The 14,508-nt window shown below is 42.4% G+C and overlaps 1 protein-coding gene across 2 annotated transcripts in view; it reads right to left on the reverse strand.

Annotated features, from left to right (window-relative positions):
* The window catches only part of LOC142490356 (cyclic nucleotide-binding domain-containing protein 2-like), a 318,494-nt gene that overhangs the window by 157,857 nt on the left and 146,129 nt on the right, over positions 1-14,508 (reverse strand). For both annotated transcript variants that reach the window (XM_075592538.1, XM_075592537.1), the window contains exon 7: positions 6,693-6,855. In XM_075592538.1, the coding sequence (XP_075448653.1) occupies positions 6,693-6,855 (163 nt within the window). The remainder of the gene's footprint in view (positions 1-6,692; positions 6,856-14,508) is intronic.

A 14,508-nucleotide genomic window follows, 5' to 3' on the forward strand; every position in this document is an offset into this window, starting at 1 on the left:
TGCTGTCTCAGAGGAGGAAGTCATTGCTGATCTCCTCCTCTCCCTCTACCACTTGTCCTCTTGACCCCATTCTCTCCCATCTCTTAAAACCTCTTGCTCCTACTATAATCCCTACACTCACACACATTTTTAACTCCTCCCTCTACTCTGGTACCTTTCCCTCCTCCTTCAAAAAATTCAACTGTTATACCATTACTCAAAAACTATCGACCTGTCTCTCTCCTGCCTTTTGCCTCTAAACTCCTTGAACATCTTGTATTCTCTCACTTGATCCACTTTCTCAACACCTATTCTCTCCTAGACCCTCTACAATCTGGCTTCCACACTGCTCACTCAACTGAAACCGCCCTCACTAAAATAACTAATGACCTCCATGCTGCCAAAGACAGAGGTCATTACACTCTGCTCATATTACTCGATCTCTCTTCAGCATTTGACACCGTGGACCACCCTCTTCTCCTTCACATTCTCCATACTCTTGGTATTCGTAACCAAGCTCAATACTGGATCTCCTCTTACCTATCCCATTGTACTTTCAGTGTCTTTTCTGCTAACGCCTCCTCCTCCTCTATCGATCTCTCTTTGGGGGTACCCAGGGCTCTGTCCTGGGATGTCTTCTCATTTCTCTGTACACACTTTCTCTAGGTGACTGTTGCAGGGTACATGCAACTACACACGCGGGTTCTCTTGATAAGGCTTCTTTATTGAGCCTTAAAAACATACAGCACACAAAACAAAATAGCTTCTCTTCAGCAGACAAAAACAAAATAGCTTCTCTTCAGCATAGAAAACAAGGCAGCTTCTCTTCAGCATGCAGGACACAGACAGTTCATCACACATGTTCTTTGAAAAACAGACCTTATAGCAGTAATCTCTTCAGTATTTCAGTCCTGTCTCCTGACCAGCTAGCTTGCATGTGTGTACAGCCTGGGGGTTTTAAAACACCTTGATTATGCATCTGGGGTCAGACTAATTAAGCAGCCCTTCTCAACTAAAACTTAACCTCGTGACTGCTGCACTGCAAGCCTAAACATAGGTTTGCCAGGTATATGACTGGTGATGCTCATTCACCCTGTCACGGTGACCTAATCACATCTCTTGGGTTTAAATATCACCTTTATGCTGACGACACACCAATGTACTTTTCAACCCCTGACCTTACACCTGCTGTACAGACCAAAGTTTCTGAATGTCTTTCTGCGATATCATCCTGGATGGCCCTCCACCGACTTAAACTTAACATGGCAAAAACAGAGCTCCTCATACTTCCTCCCAAACATGGCCCTACTACCTCCTTCCACATTACTGTTGGCAGTACTGTCATTCACGCAGTAGCCCAAACACGCTGCCTAGGGGTCACACTCGACTCCTCTCACATTGTATTGTATTGCATTGTATGTCTTTATTTATATAGCGCCAAAAGTGTACTCAGTGCTTCACAATGAATACAGTACAGGGAATTTTAAAAATACAATAAGTGCAGCAAAAATCAGACAATGGTAAAGGAAATCCCTGCCCCGAAGAGCTTACAATCTAAGAGGTTTGAGGGGAAACTTACAGAGACAGCATGTGAGGGAATAAGTAATGTAGATGGGTGTGCTTGGCCACAATGGGTGGTATAAGTGACTGTGGGACCATAGCCATGAGTGCAGGCTATTGGGATGCTTGATGTGTGGGGCAAGTTTTAAGGTTAGTCAGTGTTAAATGAAAAGGTTAACACCATTTACAGGGCAAGAGATGGCAGGGAGCCGTGGGTGTATGTCTGGCTTCAGGCTTAGGGGAGATCAACAGCAGCAGGAAGGAGTAGATAGAGGGTGTGAATAGAGGATTTGTGTGTGTGTTTTTTATTGAGGGGTAAAGAAGTTGTTGGGAGAGAGGTGTATAAATAATGGTGCGGTGGGGAGTGGGGATGTTGTAGAGAACAGAAATGCTCACAAAGGAGTGAGGAAACAGTAAACAGAAAAAGAAATAGGGAGGGCATAGTGAGAAACAGGAGGAGAGACTGGCCAGTTATTGGAGGATAGGAAGAGTACAAATAATCACAGCTTTTAGAAAGTAAAGTTCTCACAGTTGTAAAGTTGTTGTTCAGAGTCCAGATCTTCCTCAAACCTTCACCTCCAATTTCAACTCCAAGATTAACTCTGCCACACACTTAAATTTTACATTTTGTTATATTTTGTTACATTTAGATGTTACACAGCCATATGGCTCACAGCCAAGGTATCCTGCCTTAAGTATTCTAAAACACTGACTAACATTGACTAATAATTAAGGGAGGGGGTCTGCCTAATCAAATCAGACACACCAAATTGTTAATTAAATTTTAGGATCTTGCAAATATATAGTAGAATCCAGTTCACACATACCAATATTAATACATTCTCCTCTCACATTCAAAACGTATCTAAAACCTATCGCTTTTTCCTCCACAATATTACAAAGATATGTCCTTTCCTCTGTTGCTCGACTGCTTAACCTCTGACTCAGGCCCTCATTCTCTCCCATCTCAACTACTGTAACCTCCTGCTTTCCGGCATTCCTGCCTCTCATCTGTCTCACCTACAATCTATCCTAAATGCTGCTGCCAGAATCACTCTACTATTCCTAAATCTGTCTCAGTGTCTCCCCTGCTGAAATCACTCTCTTGACTTCCTATCAAATCCCGCATCTCGCACTCAATTCTCCTCCTCACTTTTAAAGCTTTATATTCTTCTGCCCCTCCCTACATCTCAGCCCTAATTTCTCGCTATACACCATCCCGACTTTTGCGTTCTGCTCAAGGATGCCTTCTCTCTACCCCTTTGTATTTAAAGCCCTCTCTCACCTTAAACCTTTCTCACTGACTGACCCACATCTCTGTCATGCCCTTCCCCTCAATACCCGACTATCACCCTCTCTATCCACCTTTAAGACCCATCTTAAGACACACTTGCTTAAAGAAGCATAGGAGTACCACCGTGGCTAATACTATACACATGATACTGTACATAAAGCTTGGCCCCCTGCAGACGCACTTACCAGAATGCCCTCCTACTGGCAGTATACGTTCTTCCTACCAATTAGATTGTAAGCTCTTTGGAGCAGGGACTCCTCTTCCGAAATGTTACGTTTGTGTCTGAAGGACTTATTCCAATGATCTGTTATTTGTATTATTTGTTATTTATATGATTGTCATGTGTATTACTACTGTGAAGCGCTATGTACATTAATGGCGCTATATAAATAAAGACATGCATACATACATACATACATACATTTGGGATGTATGGTAATGATGCAACAGTGCTCATGGTTTTCAAGTCTGAATGTTAGTTAGTTTAGGTGTGCATATTTTCATGGTAATGTGTTTGTTGTTGATGTTGAAGTTGACTATAAACTCGTCTGAATATCAATTTGGTAACCTGAGGCAAAGGAGATGATTTAACAATATACGCTAGATCAGGCCTGCACAACTCCAGTCCTCGAGGGCCGCACACAGGCCAGGTTTTTAGGATATCCCTCCTTCAGCACAGCTGGCTCAATTAGTGGCTCAGACATACTGAGCCACTAATTGAGCCAGCTGTGCTGAAGGAGGGATATCCTGAAAACCTTGCCTGTTTGCGGCCCTCGAGGACTGGAGTTGTGCAGGCCTGCGCTAGGTGATCAATATAGGACAATGCAATTAGTAGCAAGAGCTAAAGATGGAAAATGTAACCACAAAAAAAAAATAATCAAATTACAGTAATACTGTTAAGGAAGGGAATGGTGGTCATTTGGACAGTTTGTTTACAAAGTTCAGAATTACAATTGTAATAGCTGAGCAAATAGTAAATAGCTAACAATAAAATAGTGAACACACTACAACATTTACACACAAGAAGGTTGTTTTCTGTTTTAATATCTGTAACAGGGCCAAGTTATTTAAGAATGTGTTAAAAGAAGAGGGCATTTATTAAAATGTTCTGCGAGTCTGGCAAGGAAGGGATTAAGGTGAGATGCTCTGCGAGTCTGGCAGGACAAAAGTTAAGGGAGTTTACTAAAAAGCAAGTGTATGGTTAAAGCAAGTTGTGCAGTGTGTGGGAGGCTTGCAGCCTGTTTGTGATTTTGATTATTTCTTCAATCCTGTGATCCTAATGCTTAAAAAAAAGTTAAGAAGAACCAATGTATCCAGTGAAGCAGTTATTTAAATGGTTGATGTTTGTGGAGTTCAGTCCTGCAGGATTTATGTGGCAATTTGAGCAGCAATTGTCCTTAAGGAACAATGATCTAACCTGATCTAATTATATTATCCTGGTCATGGAATTGTCCATTCCCCTGAGTTCGCAGTAGTTGAGGGGTGGTTGTTGGAAGGGGATTACTGAAATATAACATATACTGTATAACCTAATTTCCCAAATATTGTATTCTTTGTTTTTACCAATTAATGTATATGTATCCATGGATGTGTTTTGTATTCTGCAATGTTTTGGGGGGTTATTAATCCTGATTCTGAAAAATTAGACTTCCCCTTGGAAATCTGGATACTTGGATTCAACCAAGTACCCTGTGGGTGGAACTTCTGGGTATAAAATATCTGTATGGGGGGGGGGGGGGTAGTGTTATCTATGTAAGCTAGCTTCTGTGCAATGCCCTTACTTAATCAGAATTCGTTTGTTATTTTGGTTTATTTTATTTTGTTGTTGTTTTTGTCCACACTGTAATAAACATGACAAGTAGTTGCTAAGAAAACCCAGCTGCTGTGAAGTGCGTATTCCAAACTCCAGGGCCAACTGGTCACAATATCCTTACATACCTACTGTACTTATACAGAGGAGAGACCTAAATGTTATGAGTCTGCCTATTAAAATAAAGTATACTATAATAAAATGAGGCAATCAGGAAGCCTTAAAGAGTCCTTGGGTTGAAATTACTGGGGTCAATGTTCCAGTAATGTCAGGCAAAGGAAAGTCAATCCAAATACCATCTGCTCAGTGTAGAATAGATTATCTTAATGAAGTGAGTTTGGGGCCTTTTTCTATACAGTATGCAGAAGTTGTTGTGTGGCTGTTTGTAGCTGAAACTCCCTATAGATTTCAATAGGGAATTTGGGTTCAAAAGGGCCCAAACATCTGCTTCGGCATATATAAAAGGTCCCACTTTGTGTTACTGGATCTGAGACAGAAAGGCATTGGGTTTCTAGATGAAGAGTCAGGGTCTGTTTCGGATATGCAAGAAAAAAAGTCAACAACAAAAAGTATTTCAACTGAACTGTTAATATTTGAATGCAACCCCTCACTGTGAAGTGTAATCTACACAATAAACCACTAGAATTATGGGACTATGGACTGAAGTTCAAACTGCATCAAATAAAGAAGCATGACCACAACAAATCAGGATGATTAAAATTTAAGTATAATAATAGAATCCTCTGTTAAGTCTCACATATAAGTACTCAAGATGATATCTACCAAAGTGAACTAATGTTGATATTATGTATAATGGGTCAATGTGTATGTCATGAACGGCACACCTGTGAGCATGTGACTTGTATATGTGGTAAGGGTTAATACATAAAGCTACCTACTGTAGGTGACTCACTTTTCACTCCCGTAGGGTCCCTTCAATGAGTAATATCCCCCCTCAATCCACTACAAATATCACTTTAACACTGACACCACCAAGGATACAGAAAAATATAATCTCTAGGGTCCTTGGTCCCTGTTTAATAAGCAAAATATTGTATGTACAAAGCACACAAAAATCAATTGTAGGGAAATGTGTCTGAAAATGTAATTACTGTCTACAAAGTGTGCAAAGTTCAATTAGAGCCCAAAGGCATTACTTATTAAATCTAAAATTTAATATATAAAAATAGTACAGTGCTTGGGTTATAAAAAAAAAATATTACAGAAACATACAGTACAATATATGCAGACAGTATCATCAATTAAAAGGATAAACAAATAAAATCTAAGTTACGTTACCACATAACCTTTTATCAAATTCCTTGAAAAGAGGTAATTGGAGCATAAAAGATGACTACCGCACAGAACCTCCTATTGACTTTAATGGGAGTTTCCATGCGCTATGACACTTCAATACATATCCCCTTATGATCCAAGAATAGAAGTAACCACACCACATCTACCCAGAGCTTATCAGACTTGAAAGGACCTTTCCGTTCAACCACGTATTACTAAGACACTGGGCACGAGGTTCTAGGGAAGTGTGAACCACAGAAGCAAAGTTGCTACAGTTAACCTCCCTTCCCTTGGTAAGTACACATTTAAATAAATAAAGTACAGGAGATTCTAATTTGAGTGTAGAAGGAAATCTAAAGCCACTTTGTAAAAATATTATATTTTTGTACCGCATAAATGGAACTGCATCTTGAATACTTGACAACATTGTTTACTTACACAGGCCAAAGTTACAGCCCTTTAAATTCCTTCAAATAGTTTTAAGCAGGGCTAGGATATAATTATTCCAAGATACTCATGAGTAGGGAGGTACAGTGGCAATGAAACCCTGCTTTGTGATTTTTGTCTCGGTGCTTCAATTATACCTTGATTGATTGATTTTATATCATAACAGTGGCAGTGAATGTTTTTCCAAGCACACAGAGCATAAATTAGAATTTATCACTCTCATTATAATTTACAAACATTCACCTTATCTTTAGTACAGTTTGTAATTGTAACATAATGCAAAATGAATATTAAAGTGTTCCATACCCCAAAGTATTTTCCTTTCTTCAAGAAGGCTACTGTCTTGGAAAAATGCTCCCCCGTGTTTTTGCTACGAGACACCTTGGTGACCACAGCCGTTCCAGAGAGGATCAGGTAGAAATTCTGAGGAACGTGACCTTGTCTGATGATAACTCTTCCAGGCCCAAAACTACCGTATAAAATGAATTGAAATGAAGTGTTAGGGATGCAAAGCACATAATGTTATACAAGTCATCTTTTTTAATAGCTGTGTGTTGCATAAATATTAAAATCAAGCAAGCAAGCTAAAGTTATCAAGCTCCATTATAACTACTGTCTGGCACTTGTACAATAAATAAGGATTAAGAGGAAATAAAAACTTTCTGTTTTATAGCAAAGTCTGAACAGGAAATGCAGGAATGCCAATATTGATCTACGTTACCAATAAAATATTCCAAATATCTGTGGCAATACAGTAAGTACCATGATTTGTGATACACTGGATTTCTAGCAAACATTGATCATCTTCTACTTACATTCAAATAGTTTGTTCTAAATCTTTTAGGTGGGTTATTTGTGTTTTGTCTGTGCTGTTTTTGAAATGCTATGGGAATATTACTTGAAAAAAAAATATTCACTGAAAATAATGTTTTTCTGGCCAAAAGCACATTAATAAAATGTCTCAGTAAGATAAAGTCTTAGAACATTCTTCTGCACAAATTCTTGATCTATCACAGCGGTGCGCAAACTGGGGGGCGCGCCCCCCTGGGGGGCGCAAGATTGTTTAGGGGGGGCGCAGGAAGCAGCGGCGATTTTGCCAGGAGCAGAGGGAAAAAAGCCGTCTGCAGCTGCAATTTTTCTTTTGGCCATTAGGTGGCGCTGTGCTACAGTACACAGCAGCATCTCGTTGCTTCCTGCATCAGCGACATGGGGAGAGGGGGTGAGTGAGACTGGCACATGGGGGGAGTAAGACTGGGACATGGGGGGAGTGAGACTGGGACATGGGGGAGTGAGACTGGCACATGGGGGGAGTGAGACTGGGACATGGGGGGGGTGAGACTGGGACATGGGGGGGAGTGAGACTGGGACATGGGGGGGAGTGAGACTGGGACATGGGGGGGAGTGAGACTGGCACATGGGGGGGGAGTGAGACTGGCACATGGGGGGGAAGTGAGACTGGGACATGGGGGGGGGAGTGAGACTGGCACATGGGGGGGGAGTGAGACTGGGACATGGGGGGAGTGAGACTGGGACATGGGGGGGAGTGAGACTGGCACATGGGGGGGGGAGTGAGACTGGCAAATGGGGGGGAAGTGAGACTGGCACATGGGGGGGAGTGAGACTGGCACATGGGGGGGGAGTGAGACTGGCACATGGGGGGGGAGTGAGACTGGCACATGGGGGGGGGAGTGAGACTGGCACATGGGGGGGAGTGAGACTGGGACATGGGGGGGAGTGAGACAGGGACATGGGGGGGGAGTGAGACTGGGACATGGGGGGGAGTGAGACTGGGACATGGGGGGGAGTGAGACTGGGACATGGGGGGGAGTGAGACTGGCACATGGGGGGGGAGTGATACTGGCACATGGGGGGGAGTGAGACAGGGACATGGGGGGGGAGTGAGACTGGGACATGGGGGGGAGTGAGACTGGGACATGGGGGGGAGTGAGACTGGGACATGGGGGGGAGTGAGACTGGGACATGGGGGGAGTGAGACTGGGACATGGGGGGGAGTGAGACTGGCACATGGGGGGGGAGTGAGACTGGCACATGGGGGGGGAGTGAGACTGGGACATGGGGGAGTGAGTGTGAGACTGGGACATGGGGGAGTGAGTGTGAGACTGAGGCATGGGGAGGGTGTGAGTGACATGAGGGGGGTGAGAGTGTGAGATGGGGAGGGGGGTGAGAGTGAGTGTGACATGGGGAGGGGGGGTGAAAGAGCTACATGGGGATGGGGATGAGAGAGACATTGGTGGGAGGGAGGGAGACACTGGCAGGAGGGAGAGAGACACACAATGGCTGGAGGGAGAGTGTGAGAGAGACACCGGGTGGAGGGAGAAACAATAGCTGGTTGGAGAGTGCAAGAGAGACACTGGGGGGAGGGAGAGGCAATGGCTGGAAGGAGAGTGAGAGACAATGGAGGGAGGGAGACACTAGGGGGAGGGAGAAAGAGAGAGAGACACACAGGGGGAGGGAAAGAGAGTGGGGGGAGACACTGAGGGGAGGGATAGAGAGGGACTGGAGGGGGAGTGTGAAATACAGGGAGTTGGAGAGACTGGAAGAGGAGTGTGAGACTGGAAGAGGGGAGAGAGTGAGAGACAATGGGGGGAGGGAGAAAGAGACACACACTGGGGGGAGGGAAAGAGAGTGGGGGGGGGAGGGGGAGACACTGAGGGGAGGAATAGAGAGGGACTGGAGGGGGAGTGAGAAATACAGGGAGAGACTGGAAGAGGTTAGAGAGGTCCTGAGGTGTTCTAATGTGGCGGGAAGAGAGAGATTAATAATACAGCAGAAATGGGAACGCTATTAGACAAATATTATAATATTTATTTTTAAGTTATGTAATTTGTGCTATAAATACTTTTTTTGTAGACGCGTGGCGGGGGCGTTACAAAGCTGGTTCGCACTGACGTTATGCACTGCACATGCACTGACGTCATGTGATTTTGATTACATCAGGCAGGGGGGGGCCGAGAAATTTCATGGATGAAAAGGGGGGCTCGGCATAAAAAGTTTGCTCACCCCTGATCTATCAGACGGTGGCCAGGGATTCATCACAGTCAGCTTCTTCATGCAAGTGAGAATCATTTTATTTGATCAAGAGGAAAAAGCAGTCTGTCATACATTATCAGACATCCTTAGATTATGTGGCATAACTAGGAACATGTCACAGTGTCACAGTTTTTTGGTCAAATGTAAAAATGTCAAGTACTTAATTTTACCTTAAAAAAAGTGTTAGTATTTGATCCTAACTGGTATAATATGTGCATTTAACCTTTATAACTCACCCATTTGCATGGATTTGTAATGCCTTGTTATACGGTATATCCATCACTACTAAACCATAATTTAATTATATAGAAACTTAACATGATCTAACAGCTCAAACTGCTGGGAATATAATATAATATTAATATAACAAATTATCACAAACAGGAAAGTATTACAAAGATCTAAAAGTTGCTATAAAATTCACAGGATGCTCAGTATATTAAAACTAATTAAAAATGGCATTAAGAGTTGAATTTTAAACTTTAAAAAAAAGCTGGAAACATCTAATACTACAGAATTTATTTATTTAAAAAAATGTAGGATATTGCTTGAATTAATCCTTTAAATAATAACTACCTTTTGATTTAGTCCTAAGCAATACAGCAATCCTTTAAAAATAAAATAAAAAAAGAAAGACACCTGATAGTAGAAAAAACAAAACTTCTTAGCAGGCGTGCATAGTAATTAAATATATGATAGATATACTGTACAGTAGCAAACATTATTGCACCCGTCATAGGCCCAGATACAACAAACTGTGGTAACCTAAAAATATGGTATTGCCCCCGAAAAAAATGCGTTATTTTGCAATACAAAAACGTTGCACCACCAAAAAGAATGCTCTTTTTATTGGATAGGATAAAAAAAAAGGGCCTACAGTAGTACCGCATTTTGTGCTATTAATGGCTATTTGTCATGCCAGAAACACTGTAAATATTTTCTCACCTACTCTCGGCTAGTGTTAGCCCTATCTTTTCTATGTCTATAATGGCCAATATACTGGCCATTCTATACATGGCTAAGATAAGTCAAACCAACCTGAAATAGATGGTAGATTAATTTTAATAGGTTACAGTACTTTTTAACCCCTTAGTAGCACAAATTGTCAACTAGTCATGGGTTTTCATGACTAGCTAACCAAAACAGACTAAAAAAGGATTAATATAAACATAAAAATATACTGCCGAACCCCCTTGGCTACCATAGTTGCTAGTAAGTCATTGCCGTGCACTGCTTTATAAGCTGCTATGGTAACCAAGGGGCTAACCCCTCCTGCTACCCCCCTTCCTCCTCGGGAGGCCTAACCACCCTCCCGGGGCAACAGGACCCAATGAAATTCATGCTAGACGGCACAAAAATAAACAAAAAGGGGAACTCAGTCAAATAGACCCAGGCCCGATGGCCTTCTTCCAATCCAAATACATCCTGTGTGGAGATTGATGGATCCTCAACTTGACCCTCCCTCTGAACTCCTCCATATTTACAGATGTACAAGACTCACTGTCTCTAGTGCAGCAGTCAAAGAAGCAAAATCCAGAGACAGTGTCTGCCGCGAATGTGCTGCGGCATGGTCCAAATAAATATGGGGGGGGGGCGGTCAAAATTTTGAACATGCGCAATCGGCACTTGCTGACTGTGCATGCGCGATGGCACTTACCGGCTGCTCATGCACATGCGCGATTGTGCATGCACGATCGTCCCATGCCAGCTGCTTGTGTGCATGCATAACGGCAGTTGCCAATCGCACATGCACCACCTGCGTTTGCATTGCGGGCCCCCCAGAGCACAATCTATAGCTATACCCCTCAATCCCCCGCAGCAATAATTCTCGGGTGCCACGATGACTCGTGGCGGTGTCCCCAAAGACAGTTAGTTTTGCTATATTTGTATCTACATACTTATGTAATAATCCCGAAGAACAGGGCATTACTGGCCAATAATTACCTGTACACACATACACTCTGCAGTCCCCCCTCCCCTCGCCTCTGTTTACACACACAAACCTTTCTCCTCAGTGTTCTCCTGTGCGGAGCTCTCTGTAGGCAGGGCGGGGCTGGAGTCAGTGCCTAGCTGGTGCTTCCTGTCCAATCACCTCCCCTGTCTGAGAGCTGCTCTCACTCAATGTGTATCAGAACTTAAAGATGATTGGCTAGAAAACTTGACAAGGTGCCTAAAATTCCGGGCCATTACTGAATGGATAATGCCCGCAATTTTAACCAATCAAAGAGCAGAGATTTCAATAATGCCCAGATTTTCTAACAGTTAGCCTATTATGTACGTTAATTGATCTTCTTTCTTGATACAACAATATTTACCCAATTCAACCTGGCAAACCCTTAAACAACATGGCATTACAAGTGATAGAGAAGTAAACAAGCTATTTGTTTCTGAAATCTGATGCTGATCTCTTGAACATGGAAGTTATCCCTAACTCAGACATGAAGAATTTAAATGGTACAGAGAGAAAGAAAAGCTGCATCCTTTAGAGATTTCAGTTTAAATTGATGTTATTATAATGCTGCACCCAACAACTCATCCACTAACTGCTCATGAGAGGACTCCCCAAATTACCTTGACCTTCTTTTACACACCGGGATGCAACTTAAAATCAATGCTGTTTTGTAAATTCTTTATTGTGTCACTTAAAGCACTTATTTAAGTACAATAAATGGGACCTTTAGCATAATATAAAACAAAATAACATAGTTGTGCTTTTAGTGTCAGTTTATCATCTGATGCTCACAAGTGACAGCTGACACCAATTTCATTTAATTTTTTTGTTGTGCAGTTTATCCTATTGGTTTTAGCATCTGTCGAGATTATGATCGGCTTGATTGACAGACAACGAGAAGGTAGAAATTAATTCAATTACAGTGTTGGCAGAAGTGGCTACTCTTCTTATCATTTGTATCCTCTTTTCTCAATAACAATATTAATTGTAGGTTACTATACTTTTTAGGGAAACAACATCAGAGTTCTTCATAATTTAAATCATGGTGCATGGTGTTTTCAAAATCTTATATGTGTCTTTCTATGTGTACTGTACTTGAAGAAGAAACATTAGAGGTATAGAAAGACCCTACACTATAATTTACAGTATGAAGAAATCTAATGTGGATCCCCCCCAAAGGTATTACAACCCTAAAACAAAACTATGATTCTAAAAGATCAATACAGCTACTAAGACAAAAACTATCTCAACGGCAACAAAAAGTCTAAAAAGTTCACAATGCTTTGTGATCTACAGTAAGTGATCATAGTAAGTGTCTGCCACTTTAACAGTCCAGCTGTCAGCATTGGCAAAAGTGTAGTCTATTTGGAAGCAATAGGATGAGGCAAAGGGCAAGAGAGAGAAAAAAATGGGTAAGATCACAGCAAAAGGGTATCTAGAGAGAGATCAAAATAGAATTTACTTTTGATATTAATGCTTTGTGAATACTGTAGAGAATGAAGAAGAGAACATGAGCCAGATTAGATAAGAAAGGGCATTGAAAAGTTACAATAGTGCTGTGAACATTAAAGAGAGATGGAGTTAATAAAAATAGAACTGCTATTAAGAAAGTTTCAAGAAGATACTTTTGAGACATGCAATTACTGATACATAAGATCTGTAAGTAATGATTGCTGGAATTCCTCCAATAATGAAAGATGAAATTGGGAATGGAGAAATCAGAAACTAGTGAAGTTTTTTTCAGACAGAAAAAAAAAAGATGTTAATATTATCTGTCAACCAGTGAAAGTATACAGAGGAAATATGCCATATTGTGAAATAATAATGTAGCAGGGTACCCTCCCTTCCCTCCTCCCTGACAGTGATCCCGTCATGTGGGAGGGTTTAATGAGCTGTGTCGGCCATGCTATGGTTGGCGCAGCCACATACATATGGACTGTGTGTAAGGCAGCGGCCATCCTAAGCTTGGCGCTGCAGGAAGAGGAGGTCCTGTCATTCAGGATTTCCTCAACGGACTGGAGGCGGCGTGCCCAGTCCTGACGGAGCCGGCGAAGGGAGAGGTAGTGTCCAGGGAGCTAGTCAAGCCCCCCTGGACTAGGCCAGACCCATTCCAGGTAGTTTCCCCTACACGGTAGTGGATGTATTGTAGGGCCGGCCTATAGAAAGGGATTGGTCCCCTAGTATACGGAAGACTCAGTGGAGCAGATGAAACTGCAGGAGAGGATTCCCCAGGCCTGGCGGAATCGACCATGCGTTACTCCCAGTCATAAGTCAAGAAGAGGATTGTGTTGGAAGCCCCGCATCGTGGGACCATGCTTGCAGCCAGTCTACAAATCCCCTGGTGTACTCAAGTAGCCAGAAAGGTACCACCACGAGCACCAACACTTCACGGGAGGGTAGCGCAGCACTCACATACAGTATATTTTGGTGGGACTGTTCTGTGGACATCGGGTTCTAGGTGCCATGGGCATCCTCAGTACTTTGGGGAATACTGTTACTGTATTGTCATAATCTATATTGGGTATGTTGTGTGATCAAGAGACTATTGGATCATAGTAAATTGGTTGTACATATTTCTTGTGACTGTGGTTATTAGAGGTATACCAAATAGGTATGCCAGTTCCCATGAGGGGCTATCCCGCCAACGCAGGGGTCCTTACGGGTTGAGGCGCTGCACCAGCCACCACAGGCTCCCCAAGTGCGGAGGCTTAGGCCCCCTGTAAGCCAACAGGTTAGCACCAAAACGCCCGTAACACACAAATCTCCCTGTGGAGGAGGGAAAGGGTGTTGCAATGTTATTGCTAGAGATTTTACTAAAGTATAAAGTATATACCTCTCCAAACATTCCTTTATACAATACGTTGGGAGCTACCTGTGAAGAAACCTGAACACACCGTAGATACCTGGAAAATATGCTCATTTAAATTCTTGGAGTATATTTTTCATATGTCAATGAGTATATTTCTCACTACCCAAGCAATCTCGGGTGTGTTCAGGTTTGTTCACAGTTCTCTTTCTCTCTTTCTTCCCTCCCAGTAAAACAAATGCTAATGCATTTTGGAAAGGATCACAAATCTCTGTAGGCAACAGTGAATAGAAACACATGACAAATAAATAGAA

Source organism: Ascaphus truei, chromosome 3 (assembly GCF_040206685.1).
Source record: "Ascaphus truei isolate aAscTru1 chromosome 3, aAscTru1.hap1, whole genome shotgun sequence".
Taxonomy (NCBI): Eukaryota; Metazoa; Chordata; class Amphibia; order Anura; family Ascaphidae; genus Ascaphus; species Ascaphus truei.